This window comes from Taudactylus pleione, unplaced genomic scaffold, assembly GCF_031769625.1.
Source record: "Taudactylus pleione unplaced genomic scaffold, aTauple2 ptg000189l, whole genome shotgun sequence".
In the NCBI taxonomy this organism is placed as follows: domain Eukaryota; kingdom Metazoa; phylum Chordata; class Amphibia; order Anura; family Myobatrachidae; genus Taudactylus; species Taudactylus pleione.
In genome coordinates, this window is record NW_028284591.1 from 9,999,107 (window position 1) to 10,017,500 (window position 18,394).

Below are 18,394 nucleotides of genomic sequence, written 5' to 3' on the forward strand. Positions count from 1 at the left end.
AGGGTGGATAGAGAAGGAGAACATTAAAAGAGAGCAGGAGATGGACTTTCTGTCTTCCATTCTTCTTGGACATCTCCCAGTCCAGCAGTGGGTGGGCTTTGCTGGAGCTCCCCTGCTGCTCCCTGACAGGCTGACTGCTGCTCCCCCACGGACAGCCTGGGAGTGCCTGTGATAGGGCAATGGATGGCTCTGTGCTGACTGACTGATAGTAGGCGTTCAGGATCACACTCGTGCAAAGGGATGTGTGTAAAGGAAAGTGACTAGAGCTCCCGGAGAGTAGATGAGAGGAAGCAGACAATAGACTGACACCAATGGGACAGGGGGGCTGCATGACATTGGGCAGCAGGATCTGATGTGCCCTGTGCCACCTGCCCCTGGTCACCAGCAGCAGCACAGGTACTGTACCTTACTGCCCAGCTCAGGACAGCCTGCACCAGCAGCTCCACCGCCTCTAATTGCCAAGATTGATTCCTGCTATTTAAACCTGCGATTGTAATTGAAGTCTAGATGGTGAGCAGCTCGCCCCCTGACCAGGCAGATTGAGGTAATTGTGCGTAATTTGGTTGCCAAAAGATTAATCGCTGAGGCTGGGCCGATTTGATTAAGTCAATTAATCTCTAATTACAGCGTTCAAGTGTCATTTGGCTAAAACACAGACCATCTCAGGTGGTTCTTCTTGTAGCTGAGAGATGGCAGCAATTGCTGGGAGGGGGCCAGTGAGGCTGGGGGGAAACTTTACACACCTTCCACACAACCTGGCTCCTTTGGTGATAGACTTGGACATGCATGCCCGTTCCATCCCTCTATCACTTTCAGTATTATGTCTCTTTTTCTGTGCATATTGTCATTATTGCACCCTCTGTAGCACTGACACCCCCGGTCCTTATTGCATGACTCTGTTTCACAGTTTTACATTGACAGGAATATTGACCATTTTTATATCTCACCCAGCAGAGCAGGTTTTCCTGCAGAACTGCTGATGTTATTTATCTCTTGAGTGGCTGACCAGGTGGGAAATGTGCAGTTCATGTTCTCAGCAGTTCGAGAAATGCAAAATGTGGATTCTGTAACTTGGTGAAGTTGCTACATGAGATCCGTCTCTGATGGAAGGCGCAGAACACACTTTAGCGCTCATTGTGCAGGTGTTACAGCTGATGGCATAGTACTGATACACAGCAGGGACATGACACTGTACCCCGTGGGCTTAATGCTTGATATTGGTCAAATGAATAGTGTTTATATCATTACAATCGCCATTTCCTGTGCGCTGTCCGTTCAGCAACATGCCTGAAACAGCGTCATATAGAGGAGCGCTGTCTGTTCAGCACCATGCCTGGAACAGCGTCATATAGAGGAGCGCTGTCTGTTCAGCACCATGCCTGGAACAGCGTCATATAGAGGAGCGCTGTCTGTTCAGCACCATGCCTGAAACAGCGTCATATAGAGGAGCGCTGTCTGTTCAGCACCATGCCTGAAACAGCGTCATATAGAGGAGCGCTGTCTGTTCAGCACCATGCCTGGAACAGCGTCATATAGAGGAGCGCTGTCTGTTCAGCACCATGCCTGGAACAGCGTCATATAGAGGAGCGCTGTCTGTTCAGAACCATTCCTGTCAGCATCATGTAATGCGGCGCTGTCCATTCAGCACCACGCTGCAAACAGCCTCTTGTATTGCGGCGCTGTCCGTTCAGCACCACGCTGCAGATAGCATCATGTAATGCGGCGCTGTCCGTTCAGCACCACGCTGCAAATAGCTTCATGTAATGCGGCGCTGTCCGTTCAGCACCACGCTGCAAATAGCGTCATCTCATGTATCGCCTTCCGTTCAGGAGCATGCAGCAAATATCGTCATATAATGCAGCGCTGTTCGCTCAGCACCACGCAGCAAATAGCGTCATGCAACGCAGCGCTGTTCATTCAGCACCATGAAGCGTAGTGTTATGATTCCCCTCGCTGTGCATTATTTATATATTTACATTTATATAGCGCACACATATTCCGCAGCGATGTGCAGAGAATATTTCGGTCGTTCGCATCAGTCCCGACCACAGTGGAGCTTACACTCCATATTCCCTATCCCTATCACGTGGACACACTTGCACACTAGCTATCATTTTATATTTATTTGTTTTTTTATTATTTTATTTTAGTCAGAAGCCAAGCAATCTATCACTATGTTTTTTTTTTTTTTTTCGGGGGGCGGGGGGGGGGGGGGAAGGAAACCGGAACACATGTGGAGAACATAGAGACTCTACACATAAAGGACCTTGGTCTGCAATTGAACTCATGACTTCAGTGCAGCAATACTAACCACTAAGCTGGCCAAGCTGTCCATTCAGCACCAGACAGAAAACAGAGTTTATATGTTGGAACGCTGACCCTAGTATTCTATAAATGTACGCTATATTTACACCGTGCAAGTTGCGTTTTGCTCCATTAGCGCCCCCCAAACAGCACATTATTCACCATGCCCAGCAGTGCATTCAGCCTTCCCCTCCTTGCTTATGAAGGCAATGGAGCCCTGTCACATTACTCCTAAAGTCGGACAGTCCATGTATTTGCAGTGATATGACCAGACCAGGGCCATGTGTACAGGAGAGTGAGCCTATCCATCTGGGCAATAACTTCTGCGGGACATAACAGTCTGTAGCTAAGAGCCACAAAGTTACACTTCTAACTGATTATTGTTTGCTTATTATACGTACAACTGTAGCTTGTATACCTTAAACGTCTGTATTATAGCTATAGCGCATCATATGTAGGGTTTTCTTGTATGCTAATATAATGTACAAATTACTATGTTATATAAGGTATGAGCGCAGGAATGTAATTGTAAAGGATACATGGGCTAAATTGGGTACGTGGGCTATATGGTATACTTGGGATATATTGGGTATATGTGATATATGGGATACACAGGGTACATGGGACATATGGCTTATTAGGGGTACATGTTATTTAAGTGTTACATGGGATATAAGAGGTACATGGGATATAAGAGGTACATGGGATATAAAGTATACATGGGATATAAGAGGTACATGGGATATATAGTATACATGGTATATAAGGGGCACATAGGATATAAAGTATACATGGGATATAAGGGGCACATAGGATATAAAGTATACATGGAATATAAGAGGTACATGGGATATAAGAGGTACATGGGATATAAAGTATACATGGGATATAAGGGGCACATAGGATATAAAGTATACATGGAATATAAGAGGTACATGGGATATAAGAGGTACATGGGATATAAAGTATACATGGGATATAAGAGGTACATGGGATATAAGGGGCACATAGGATATAAAGTATACATGGAATATAAGAGGTACATGGGATATAAGAGGTACATGGGATATAAAGTATACATGGGATATAAGAGGTACATGGGATATAAAGTATACATGGGATATAAGAGGTACATAGGATATAAAGTATACATGGGATATAAGAGGTACATGGGATATAAAGTATACATGGGATATAAGAGGTACATGGGATATAAAGTATACATGGGATATAAGGGGCACATAGGATATAAAGTATACATGGAATATAAGAGGTACATGGGATATAAGAGGTACATGGGATATAAAGTATACATGGGATATAAGGGGCACATAGGATATAAAGTATACATGGAATATAAGAGGTACATGGGATATAAAGTATACATGGGATATAAGGGGTACATAGGATATACTTTGGCTCTAAGTACGATCTCTGCACCTTCCTGGCAAATTCCCCATCTCAGAGGTTTGCCAGCATGAAGTCAGGATTGGGGTATATATTTAAGTTTAGAGCATAAGGTGGGATAACATTTGTGTATATCAGTAACACGTGTAATATTAGTATTTATCAGCCACCCAGGGGCTGCCGGATTTTACAATTGCAATGTAAAGTGTGAGATAAAAAGATATAATATGTTATTGTACGCTGTATTATTTTACTCTATAAAATGTTACCCTATATTACTGTACGCTATTACTGTACCCTGTATTATTTTATCCTACAGTATATCACTGTGTCAGTACCTAATATGACTGTATATCTCTGATCGTCCTGTGATAGGGGGCCTACCGCTCAGAATCACGGTTACAATGAGATGACATAGTGTAAGAGAGTGTATTGGCGCTAATCTGATCACTTGGGCTTCTATATCATTAATGCCCTAAGAACCTCTCACCCACCCACCCTCTATGCTGAGACAATCAGGACTTTAACAATTCCTAATATCTATAGATCTTTTGAGCATCCAAGGCTAACACTGTTTCCTCTCTAGTATAATGCATGGCGGAGAGCATCTCTTAAACGCAGAAAGTTATGTGCCCACTTACTAATAATAGATAATGCAGTGTCATGTCATCCAATGCTTAGATAAGGAGCTAGGGCGGGCTGCGTACCTGATCCAATACTGGCGCCCACAGAACTGCCCCCACTGTAATAGGGTACAGCGCGGTATTGCGCTGTAAGTGGGAGATGTAAGTACTTCTGAGAAGTACCCCAGGAGTCTCTGCTGTGCATTCAGAGCAGTCATTAGCAGTCAGCTTTAAGTGATTGTGAACAGTAAGTAAAGAAATCTCCTGATTGTAATACTCTCTCGCAAACCAATAATATCCCAGTGGGTGGTCATCAGTAATGATGGATGCATGCGAGTAACGTCAGCCCTGGAACTGCTTTTGGGAAGCCATTCAGACTTTTTTTTATTTTTTAAGTGCAACACTTTAGTAATTTGTTTTAGAAGCAACGTGCCCCTATCATCAGCCCACATCTGCAAACTACACCTCTCACTCCCAGCTAGTAATTAACTTTACATTGTTGTATTCGAAGAATATTCATCCGTCTTCTTAATTGTTACTTTGTAGCACTTCATTTCCTGCAGAAGGAAAATTGTTGTTTTTATATATACAGTATATATCTATCTAGGTTATTACTATTCTTTTCTTTTCTTTTTTAATTAAATACCACTCTTGGAGTTCTGTTCCACAAAGTGCCTCTCGTGTGCCCTATTTCCAGGACTCGATGCCAATAATGAATCTTTTTATGTGTACTCATCTGTGCATTCAACACAATGCGGATAAAACAGGTAACTGTGGGGGGAGATCCTGGGGCGTCTACAACAGCACCCCCATGTCAGCAATAGAGATGGAGATTACAAAAATGGAATTAAACCATCCACTAGCAGAATAAATAACACAAACACGCACAAACACATGCTGCATATTTATATATGCAGTATATATTTGAGTCTATTGATATATAATGAAAACATATACACACACATATATATATATATATATATACACAAATATATTGTATATGTTCATATACAGACGTATATTTATAAAAATATATTTATGTACATATACAAAAGTATCTTTTGCTTCTGTGTAAGTATGAATTTATGCATTTAAATATATAATGCGGACATACACAGAGATACACACACACACACACACACACACACACACATATATATATATATATATATATATATAGTTGTATATATATATATATTTGTATAAACATTCATACAGTGTATCTGTTCAGGTATACACATATATGTATGTATGTACGTAGACGCAGTGAGAATTGGGGAGATGTTAGGGTGCTGCTTGCTGAGCCCAGCGACTCCCAGGAAACGCTTTTGTTAGGACTGTCCAAGGGTTATACTCCGGCAGACAGACAAAGCCTGGAGAGCTACGGAGAAATGAGTCGCAGAGTTCCCCAGATGGGGCCCACCTCCATTGTATTGTGTCAGCAGACACTGCATTATGTGCTGGGTACCCGGCCACAGTCATATCATAATGACAAGCACAAAAAGAAAGAAAAATAAAAGACAGAAGAATAAAATAAGAACGAACATCGGGATGATTGGATGACACAGTCACTTAACCTGTTAGGTGCCAGGTCAAAGACGACAGTTTAGACCTCTGAGCTGCAAACCACTGATGACCTGAGACACTGGTCCAGGCACAGGTCCTATAGGACACTGAGAAACCACTGGGATTCCAAAACTAATTATCAATTAGTCAAATGGATCAAAAAGTGAAAAATAATAAGTGACCACTCATATTTCTGGCTATAGGGCAAATCTATGTCCCATTATTGCACGTTTAGTCCATTCACTTCTAACTTAAATGTATAATGATCTTTTCTCCGACTACACAGAGTACATTGCAAAGTTACCTGTCCTATTACCTGTGTACAGTAACCTGTGGTTCTGTGCTCTATGTCACATAAATTCAGCATAAATCTAATCAGATCACAAAAATAGTATTATATTCTGATCATAAATAATAAACTTTGGTGTCAAACATAAATAAACCTTTAATACTGCTTTATAAATTAGTATAACACCGGAAAAGCGCAGTAAGGCAGCTAGAGGCACAATTTCTTCGATATATGGTTTTATGGTGTATATATATATATATATATATATATATATAGTCATTAAATCAAGCAAAACTAAGCAGGTGTTTAAAATTCTGTTCCAAAATCTGATTTTGATTTTACCGACCCTGCTTAGTTCCCTGTGCTGGCAAATTAATTACACTTATTTTCAAACTCTTAAAAGGGGTAGTAGAATATTGATGGATTGCAAAATAACTGACAAGTCCCTAATCCATCAATCTTGTTCCAAATTGTGTCTGATCTGTCGATGCGGACTGAGATCACATACTGTCTGACTATTCTTGTTAAGTGACACCGTACTGTGTTGCAGTTTAGTAAAATGTAGCAATAAAACTGGCGGATTTTTTTTTTTTTTATCAAGGAACGCAAAAATCGGGTTCGGATCACCATTACTGTATCAAAATATCCAACAAAGAGTAGCTAGAATTTTATTTAAAAAAAAAGATCATACCATAATATATCATATATCATATATATATATATATATATATATATATATATATATATATATGTAGAAATATATATATACTGTATAAAATAAATAATCATTTATCTAAAATTAAATATATATATATATGTATATATATATATATATATATATATATATATATTTACACACACTAGCAGAGGGCTACAGATTATAATGCATTTAGAATGTGTTACTTAACGATACTTTATAGAGATGAAAAAGTAAATTGAAAGACAAAACTTATTATTCAAGTGCATAAGTAGTTCTTCATTTGTCATTATTTTCCTGCTGAGAGGAGACAAACCTGTGTGATAGACGGGTCTTGATGTGTCCCTGCTGACATATATTGTGGCTCATTTATCACGCTCTCGGGGCTATAACACCAGATCATACCTTTTGTTGCTAATGAACTGCGTCAGATTTATCATATCCAGGAATGACCCCCTGTCCACAGAGTGGATGGTTTTGTTAGGTGACCCCCTGTCCACAGAGTGGATGGTTTTGTTAGATGATCCTGTGAAATCTTCTCCCACTTAGATAATAATCCTGTTCACTGTAATGCCAAGTCCTGCACTTTTGTGTAAAATATTGTCATGTTACGTTGCCTTTTAGTACATACAGTACGCTTAACTTTATGATCGCACAGAAACGATTAATGAATGATGAAAGGCCTATGGATAAGAGGTGTATATACATTCGTTCATAACTTTTAATGTATAAAACATTCCCCATTAAAACTTTGAAGTCCCCTCAGATTTGATTAATTACATCAATTATATTCTGGAAGTTAGGGCAAATGGAAACCTTCAGGATTTTTTTTCTCACAAGTTAAAAGAGTTTCAGTTGGTGTTCACGGAATTTTTTTCTTTAGAAAAAAATGCTAGTTAGCATTAAAATAATTGTTCCCTGAATATAATTTAATTTAAAAAAATAAATAAATATTCTAGAATGTTGAGTTTAAATTTCAAGAATCTTGATAAAAAAAATAAAAAATATTATTAGTAATAATAATTGCATTGTTTTTTATCTACCCCAATTATACCCTAAAATAATAAGTGAACAGTGTGATTTCTGTATAATATGATATAATCCCAGTGCTTGTCATGACGTGTCTGCAATATAGATCAGGTAATCTCCCACTTTAAGGATTACCCGCTATGTGAAAAGATTGCTCTGCATTTGGGGATTGTTGGCATGTTTTTCTTTTTCTTTTTAATTTATTTAATTTTTTTCTTGGGGGGGGGTAGGTTAAAGGCAGACATGTCATGAATACATCACCCCTCTGGGGGATCCCAGGGTGGAATGGGTTAATGGGAAGGTGATGACGTCAGCTGAAGGACCAGGTTAGCCTTCAGATGGGGAGGCTGCCCCTATATACTGCACTGCACTCCCATATACCTGGACCGGGGGAGGACCGATCATCCCCTCTACCTGTCAGTAATAGAGAGAGGATCCGGGAGAGGTCTTTAATCCACACTTAACTCAACCGTAGATCCCTACAGCCAAAGCCACCTACAAGATGCTCAGACCTGCTCTGTAGGAGACCTGATCTTACTCTTAGTAGGTGATTATTTCTGATTGAGTTAGATATTTTTCTGCTATTATTACCTTATTTTTATTACTATTTCAAGAAACGAGTTTATAATATATAGAGTGTTTCAATATAATGTATAGTGTTTATATTTGTTTTTGCTCTGTTATCCGTATGTATAGTGTTTATAGAGGTTTGTTGCTCTGTTACCTGTATTGGAAGGTGTATGGTGTAGGCAGGTTATAAGGATATTAGCAGATAACAATGCATGTCTCTGTGTGCTGAGTAACTGCTGCAAAACTATATTTACTAGGTAAACTTTTTTGGGCCAGAATGACATGTACTGTGCATGTGTATTGGTAAATAGGATTCGTATCTACTGTATTGGTATAGAAGATTCCTATATACTGTAAATGTATACTGGTATATAAGATTCGTATATACTGTAAATGTATGATGGTATATAAGATTCGTATATACTGTAAATGAATAATGGTAAATAAGATTCGTATATACAGTAAATGTATATTGGTATATAAGATTCGTATAGTATAGTATAATGTATATATATATAGCTGCTGTGTATTTGATATAATAGGATACTGTTTCAATAACGATTACAATGCGGAATGGATCAATGCAAACTGTTAAGTTATTTTTTCATTTTATATTTTGTAGAATACATTTCAGGATGTAGAAATGTGTGTAGAGCTGTACACACTCACCGACATATATGTGACATTGTACAGATTACATACATCCTGTACAGTACGGTATATCCGTCTCTCAATGCTTCATTCTAACTCCCCATAGGAAATGTCAATATTAAATCCGTCTTTCTCGCTATTAATCTACGAATCGATGTCTGTAACCAGCAGATTCCGATGGACAAATCTCATCATCAGTTTCCCTCAGCAGAGATCGTTGACTTTATCTGTCAACGGAAATATTTCAAACTATATAGTATATATAGCACACATGACATAATATTTTCTTACTATATATATATATATATATATATATATATATATACACAAATTAATCTCCATTTAAATAAATGTTTACTTCTGCTAAGGGTGCACAGATGAGGAATATTGCACTGTAAAACGTGTGCTCAAAACAAATAACGGTTTTCATGTGTTGAGGATGTAATAATGAGCTACAAATTATTTCAAATTACATTTTACCCGCATATTAATTTACAAAAACCCATTGCTGATGCATAACATTATTGCTGTAATTGCTATAAAATGATGTCATAAAATGGTGACGTTAATTAATCAGCATTATGACCCTGTAAAGCATGAGGAATTAGGCTATGTACTGGCATATATATATATATATATATATATATATACATACATATATATATATTGCTGTGAGAAAATAGAGGACAGATTCTTTCATTATGTGTAATCTCAGGGCACAAACCATTTCCACTGGTGTTTCATCACCCTCTAATGAACACGGGTGACACGCCGGAGTGAGGAGGTTAATTGTGTTTTAATTAATAGTTACATTACCGGGAACCTTTGCTGTGTTTAGGACACCCTCTAGCAAAGCATGGATCACCTATTGTTTTCCCATGCAAATTGTCTAGCGCCACAGAAATCATATACAGGTTGTTACTTTGTATCTCATCGTTTACAAGTAGGAACAACAGTAAATACCTCACTGATAGAGTAGGAAATTATGGAGTAGATTTTACATTAACAGGTTTATTACATGAACCATTGATTACTGTATTGTGTTGTTCATATTATATTAATCTTTAATAAATGTAGACACCTTGCATCCTTTAGAGAATGTATTGCAGAGTATCCTCTGTGTATCCTATAGAAACATACAAGTTGGTTTATTACGAACACATCTATTGGCACTAACTGTGATGCATCTAATTGAGTTTGTTGAATTTTGGTCTGTAGTTTAATTGGTTCAGACCATTGAAAGGTAAATTCATAGATTCTCTAGTGTCTTAACAACATCCTGTCCCCATGATTTCAGATTGACACCAACTTCTATTTCCTTCTTATTTTAGGCATCAATCTGACCAAAGAAGTTCCTCAAGTTATCGCCTGTAGAGATGGCCACTAGCCCTCTAACAGTAGCTAATGATATTCTCCTGGCTTCTCCTCCAAGCACCTACCAGCAAGACTCCCATGGTCAGTCCAGAGTCAGTCACTCCAGCATGAAACCAAACCAGGTCAGCCAGGTCATTCTATATGGCATCCCCATCGTCTCACTGGTCATCGACGGGCAGGAGAGGCTGTGTCTTGCCCAGATCTCAAATACCCTCCTAAAGAACTATAGCTATAATGAGATACACAACAGGCGGGTGGCCCTGGGCATCACTTGCGTACAATGTACCCCTGTGCAACTGGAAATCTTGAGAAGGGCTGGGGCTATGCCCATATCTTCGAGAAGATGCGGGATGATCACTAAGAGGGAGGCAGAGAGACTGTGCAAGTCCTTCCTAGGAGAGAACAGGCCCCCAAAGCTGCCAGACAACTTTGCCTTTGATGTCACTCATGAGTGTGCCTGGGGCTGCAGGGGGAACTTTATCCCAGCTAGGTACAACAGTTCCAGGGCTAAGTGTATCAAGTGCACCTACTGCAACATGTACTTTTCTCCAAACAAGTTTATCTTCCACTCTCACCGAACACCAGAGGCTAAATACACCCAGCCTGATGCTGCCAACTTCAACTCTTGGAGAAGACACTTAAAACTCACAGATAAGACTCCTCCAGATGAAATGGTGTTTGCCTGGGAGGACGTCAAAGCCATGTTTAACGGTGGGAGTCGAAAGAGGGCTTTATCTCACGGACACTGTCACTCTCTGAGTTCTGTAAAGGCCTCCAATGGGGTCTTGCCACACATGATCGGCCAAGATCTCAACCAGAAAAGGCCGCGGTTTGAAGAAGAGGACGAGATCGAGCCTGCTAGTATCCCAAACAAGACCCAGAGAAGTTACCCCGTGATTCCAGTCCCTAGCAAAGGGTTTGGCATGTTGCAGAAGTTCCCAGGAAGCACCCTCTTCCCAAGTCCATACACGTTCCCTGCCTTTGGGCTGTGTCAGAAGAAAGACGACACAGAGGCGGTAAACGGCCAGAAAACCAGCGCACTGTCAGGACTATTCTGGCCTGGTAGGAAAGATGCTTTCTACCCCCCTTTTTGTATGTTCTGGCCACCAAGAACCCCTGGTGGGCTCCCAGTCCCTACTTACCTCCAGCCTCAGCCCAGTGCCCTTACCTCTATCACAGACAACCCGACTCTCAGACAGGCCTTCCTGGAACTGGCTGACCAGAGTGATGCCAGCAGCATCAGCAACCCTGGTGAGAACCTGTTTGAGACTGAGTGCTCCAGCTCTCCGGTGTCTGGTGACATCAGGCCATCATCTGAGGCCAGGACGACAACCGCCTTGGATGTACCTCCATTCCCCATCAGGAAACAGAGCTACCACTCAGCCTTCAGGCCAGTGGTGAAGGACACGGAGAGCATTGCCAAGCTTCATGGCAGCCTGGAGGACTTCCCAAGTGACAGGCACGTCTCGCCCGGCACCAGCTGCAGCTATCAAAGTGACAGCTCAGACTCCGATGAAGAGCAGGACGTGGACGTGGAGACCAACAAGCAACCTGGTGAAGAAGAAGAGGAAGAAGAGGAGACCCTCAGCAGCCAGTTTCTACAAAGCAGGGGTCTAGCAGACAGCAACCAGAAAACATGCAAATCCAGATCCCCCTTCCCCAGCTCCAGGAGTGAGGCCCAAGCAGAGAAAACCGAGAGCTCGCAGCATCCTCCGTCCACTCCAAAAGATTCCAGCCCCCGTCATACATCACTGGAAGAGCCTTGCTACAAAGATGTAAATATCCCCTCTAGGCTCCTCAGCTAATTATTATTATTTAAATGCAGCTTTAGGCTGAATGGTTTATGTATGCATAATAAGATTGATAACTAGATGCCCTACAGAAATGAAATCTTCAATGTGTTTAGCTTTTTAACACAATGCCACTGAGAACAAATGTTCTACATGCAAATAGACCCCCTCTATCCCTGGGATGCATGCACTCATCCCGGCCCCATATGGTAGGGACTGTACCCCATATAACCATATACAATTAGGCACATGTATTGATAATTAGTTCACCTCAATCATAGAGGAACTGGCATTTATTACCAACATAGATTATTACTGGCCTATGAATAGACTCTATTTACTTAAATAGAACTTCTTGTGCCTGCAGTATCATATGTATGGTATGTATGTCATTTATATGAGGCGTGTTGTTTATATGCTGTGTTTCTTGTATTGCAGGCGCAAAAAAGCAAAGATGACACTGGTAACTTATCCTCAAAAGAAGATTTGTACTCAGGTACAGCCAAACCTGTAATAGTTTTAATAAGCACTTCCTTAGGCTGTGTCGAAAGGTTAATGTCTGTGACTGTACTTTTAAAAATAGGAATTTAAATATTTACCCATGGGTTAAATTTATGTAGATATATGTACCAGGCAATGAAAATCCATATTGTATTGAGAAGACCTGCCTCTGGCAATGATCACTACATTCTCTATTGCTTGGCACAAAAGTGGCCAATATATGTAAAAAAGAAATAAACAACACAAATTTTATTATGGCACCTAAAACATATATAGTATAATAAAACAGATAGATAATTGCCATCAGCGCCATCACAACCACTGTAAAGCTGTGTGTATCTAGCAAAAGCATGCAGATTTTCCTCCTGCTTTGATCGATACATTTCAGCTTGCAGCCCGTCGCCAATTCTCTGCAAGTCCTTACACTGGCATATATGCCCATCACACCATTACATTGCCTGCAAATGCACGCACCTCTCAAGTATAGAGTGTAACACCCAGAAAAGGGGTGGCTTGCGAGCCGCACCCAACTAGGCCTTATTTAGCCGCGATTGTCAACGGGTGTGTGTTGAAAGATCTACAATAAAAAGGTAGACAATGTCTAGATAGAAATAATAAAATTAAAAGCTCAATAAGTGCAAACAAATTAGGTAAACAGTGAATATGTAAAAAATTTTTTATAGGAAATCCAGAGTCTTAAACAAACGGTTAGGGACAGGCACCAGGAGGGAGGGTTAGGGTTAGGCACCAGGAGGGAGGGTTAGGGACAGGCACCAGGAGGGAGGGTTAGGCACCAGGAGGGAGGGTCTTCCTTTTTACTGTAGATCTTTAGACCGGATCCCATTGTCAGCAGCCATGATAGCACCAGGCAAAATGTTTAACACAAAAATAGAAAAAAATATTCCCGGGCTCGGTCTTACCCATATTATACATGGTACCATCTGATTTACAGTGCTAGTGATAGGGCCGGGAACATTGTCTTTCTGTTTTGTATATACATACGTGGCACTAATATTGCTACGCAGCTGGTACCATGTACAACATGAGTAAGACCAAACGCAGGCAAATTTCTTTCATCTTTGTACATAGTGTAATGATAACATATAGTACAGTGCCCCAAAATTATATTGCGTACTGTACATATTAACACCATGATAGGTTACCACCAAGTACCCAAAAGTGCATTTATATATGTCACCCTATCAATTTAGCCACCATTTAATCATATATCATTACTTTTGCCCTTCTTTAGAGAGTGAACCTTTGTGGTCTAGTATATCTATCTATCTATCTATCTATCTGTCTTTCTATCTTTGTATGTATGTACGTCTGTCTTTCTTCTTAATATCTAATTTCTTTATCTATCTATCTATCTATCTATCTATCTATCTATCTATCTATCTATCTGTCTGTCTCTCTATCTTTGTATGTATGTACGTCTGTCTTTCGTCTTAATATCTAATTTCTTTATCTATCTATCCATCCATATATCTATCTATCTATCTCATGTCTATCTATCTATCATTCTATCTATCTATCTATCTATATATCTATCTATCTATCTTTGTTTAATTGGTTGTATATCTATCTATCTATATATCCATCTATATATCTAATGTCTATCTATCTATCTATCTATCTATCTATCTATCTATCTATCTCTGTGTCTATCTATCTATCTATCTATCCATCTATCTAATGTCTATCTTTCTATCTCATGTCTATCTATCCATCTATCTATCTTTGTTTGTATGTCTGTCTGTCTGTCTGTCTATCTCATATCTATCTATCTATCTATCTATCTATCTATCTATCTATCTGTCTATCTATCTATCTATCTTTGTTTGTTTGTATGTCTGTCTGTCTATCTCATATCTATCTATCTATCTATCTATCTATCTATCTATCTATCTATCTATGTATGTATCTATCTATCTATCTATCTATCTATCTATGTATCTATCTATCTATCTATCTCATGTCTATCTATCTATCTCTGTGTCTATCTATCTATCTCATGTCTGTCTATCTATCTATCTATCTATCTATCTTTGTTTGTATGTCTGTCTGTCTATCTCATATCTATCTATCTATCTATCTATCCATCTTTCTATCTATCTATCTATCTATGTATCTATCTAATGTCTATCTATCTATCTATCTATCTATCTATCTATCTTTGTTTGTTTGTATGTATGTCTATCTTTCTTCATAATATCTAATGTCTTTATCTATCTATCTATCTATCTATCTATCTATCTATCTATCTATCTATCTTTGTTTGTCTGTCTATCTATCTTTGTTTGTTTGTACAGTATGTATGTATGTATGTATGTCTGTCTATTTATCTATTTATCTAATATATCCATCTCACATCCCTTTGCCTATGGATGTAAGCTCCCTTATTCTCCGCCTGACCCCATTGCGTAGTCCTCCCCGGCTGGCACCTGGTGTAATGACATCAGCTGTCTGCTCAGGGTTCAGCACTGCCATGTTAAATATCTGTTAACTCAAACGAACCTCTATATGTCTGTCTGCCTCTATTAACACAAGAGGTTACATGACTGCAGAAGTGATATGATCCTCGTTCCAGTGAATCAGGACTTACAGGGAATAATGTCACATCTCTCCTGTCACTTCTAATCATAAATACACCTTGTGCGCTAGATCCCACTTTCCCAGCAATTTATTTATAACGTCCCCCATCGTGACTCGTCTACAGTGATATCTTATCTCTATAGATGATTTTATAAATACCGTTACCAGGGTTATATTTCATTGCTCATTAATACAGTGGCTTTGACAGACCATATTCTAGCTTACAATAGAACAATATTCATAGTCGCCTGTTTACTATAGCAGGTATATCTATCAAGCAAGGGGAAATCATTACACCTGTACTAAATTATCTATTCAGATTTTAGGGCCGTATTCAATTTGAGGCGAAAAAGTCAGTTTTTGGCGGAAACTTTTCGCCGATGACGTCATTTTCGCCTGTTTGGCTTTTACCCCGTATTCAATTTGAAGTCAATGCAATGTAATAGGCAGAAAAGTTTCACGTATGAATGGGAGGCGGAAAAAAGTGCAGAATTGGGGTTTTGGGTTGCAACGTTTCAGGAACCCCGGTGCAGCCTTCAGACAGTCCCCAAAAGGTCAAAAAATAAAAATAAAAAAACACTTAAGGACACCCCAAAAAATTACTTTGAAAAAGGGGGGTCCCCAAGTATGCCCCAAGTGTTTTTTATATTGCAGGGGCTTGCGGCAGGTGGATTTTTCACGATTTTTTCAACTTCACTTTAGCAACTTTTAAATATGCTGGCCCCCATTTTCAAGTACCCCAAATTTGCCGGGATAACTTATTTTCTGGAAAAAATACTCCTAAATACTATTCTGCACCACTTATAACAAAAACGCTATTTAGCAGCTATTGAGCCCGTTTAAAAACACCAAATACCTTCAGCAAGCCAAATCGGGGGGTACCATAGGGAACCACCATGTCGGAGCATCTTTTGGGGGGTGTCAGGCTGTTTTCCCCAAATCTGACAGCACTTTCCGCTTGTTCAAGTTTCGCCGGGTCCCGTTTTCGCCTACTTTCAATATGAATATGGGGTAAAGCCGGCACTGCCGCGATACTTTTCTGCCTACAAAACAGGCGAAGTAGGCGAAAAGTCCGGGCCGCGAACGAATTGAATACGGCTCTAAGAGCGGGATGCATGACCCCTCACATTTTGAATGCAATGCATCTTGCCACTAATCGCAAGAAAAATGGCGTCTATTAACGCCACATGCTTGAAACAAATCACAACGTACAGCTCTCCCGGTAACAGCTTTTTATTGTCCTTTATAATGAAAGGAATTCAGGCTTTATGACCAAGAGTCCTTCTGTGCATGTGACGAGTGAAGTATGCTCCGCTGGATGTGCTGGGAGAGATCTCCTTGGGTCCTTCTCAGGGGTAGTTCCGAATAGAACCCCATAGGCTTCTAAAGATGACGTTGCCCACCGCATCCAAGCCCCAGAATGTATCGCATGCAGTAAGCGGCATTTTCGGAGGCATTGCTGCATCGCGCCCTAATAGTTACCTTTTTTTTATGCGTAGATTTTTGCATAACATTGTTTTGGATCCCTTTATCCCTGGAGAGTTATAATGGAGATGGACTAGAGAGGGAGACCCTAAGTTTAGCACAGTAAGGTCATGTTCATGTAATTCGGCATAGACGCATCTGAGATATGTCCGGTAGGAGACGTAGCTATTACAGGAAGCGGCGTCCAGAAACCTAATGATCAGGATGAGCACTGCGGCACCGTCTAGACACTTCTAATTGGCTGTTTGTGTTTTTACCCCTCCAGCTGACAATACTTAAATTATTATCATTGCAGCTACATTATTACATGAAGACGTGGCCGTCTATTTTATCTAAAATTCCCATTATCTAAAACTCCCATTTGGACTACAGGGAAAAATATTCCCAGTTACTTTTTTAATGTAGTAAACGACATTTGTGGGGTGTTTGTACTTAACAAAATTTTATACGGACAATGTGACTTGTGCATTTATTAATAATTGTCCAGACAATGTTCTCTCTTGCGTATATGACACTTCATTACATTATTATATTGTGTACAAATAGGGTGATGTGACTTTACCATTAATTACTAATCCTTGCATGCCACATCGCTGCGCCATTGGTGAGCGTAATCATATGTCTGGTGCAAATGCTGATGTTTTTGAGTTTATGTTCATTAAAACATATACGCATAATTATGATTTTCGTTGAGTGCCCTTTTTCCTGCATATCTGTGATGCCACATGGGTCCTACTAAGTGAGTTTATTTTCATTTTGTCCCCTATAGAAATGACTCCTTACCAGTCTGCCAGGACATATTAAAATGTCGCACTACATTGGGAATTATGTTCCACAATAATTTACAATAAAAAAAAAAATATGGGGAAACTTAAAAATAAATAAACCGAATATATGCCAATGGGATTATCTGCGCTACATATTTCAGTTGTTATTTGCATTTTGTTTTTTATTTAATGATAATCTAGATTTGCAGGGATCTGTAGCCCCCCTAAATTGGGAGCCACAGGTTATAGCCTGCTAGTATAGTAAATGTGATGTTTTACAGATACAGCTGTGCATATATATTGTGCTAAAGTGAATATCTTGTGTGTGATTCCAGATAAAAGTAAGGAGATGCATTTATACGTCACAGAAACCGACACGTCCGCCGGTGAATTCTGGAGAGAGATACCAGGTATTTTTGCATTCAAATAAAATCTCTGATATCCGTCTTCCTGAGATAAAGGAAATTGCCTGGAATGTTTAGAGCAAAGGTCTGGAATAAAAAAACACTTGGATCTGATGATATGCAGAGAATAGACATATAAAAAAATAAAAAATAAAAAAAAAAATAGTAAAAAAAAATAAAAATGATAAAACACAACAACAACCAGCTAATAGCAACTGGATTATTAATTGCAGAGGACGCATCAAAAGGGGATTTTAGAAACATATACAATGAGATAGCCTGCAAAAGCATGAAATGACAATAATTGAAATGTTTCTTACAAACCTTCCATTAAAAAGG

At 39.4% G+C, this 18,394-nt stretch overlaps 1 protein-coding gene across 2 annotated transcripts in view; it reads left to right on the plus strand.

Annotated features, from left to right (window-relative positions):
• Positions 1-323: 323 nt before the first annotated feature.
• SKOR2 (SKI family transcriptional corepressor 2) overlaps positions 324-18,394 on the plus strand; it is a 42,201-nt gene continuing 24,130 nt past the window's right edge. The window contains exons 1-4 of one of the 2 annotated variants that reach the window (XM_088476558.1): positions 324-396; positions 10,468-12,285; positions 12,739-12,796; positions 17,987-18,061. In XM_088476558.1, the coding sequence (XP_088332684.1) occupies positions 10,513-12,285; positions 12,739-12,796; positions 17,987-18,061 (1,906 nt within the window). In that variant the 5' untranslated portion in view covers positions 324-396; positions 10,468-10,512. Of the gene's footprint in view, positions 545-10,467; positions 12,286-12,738; positions 12,797-17,986; positions 18,062-18,394 lie in introns of both variants that reach the window. The other variant, XM_088476557.1, reaches the window with a different exon arrangement.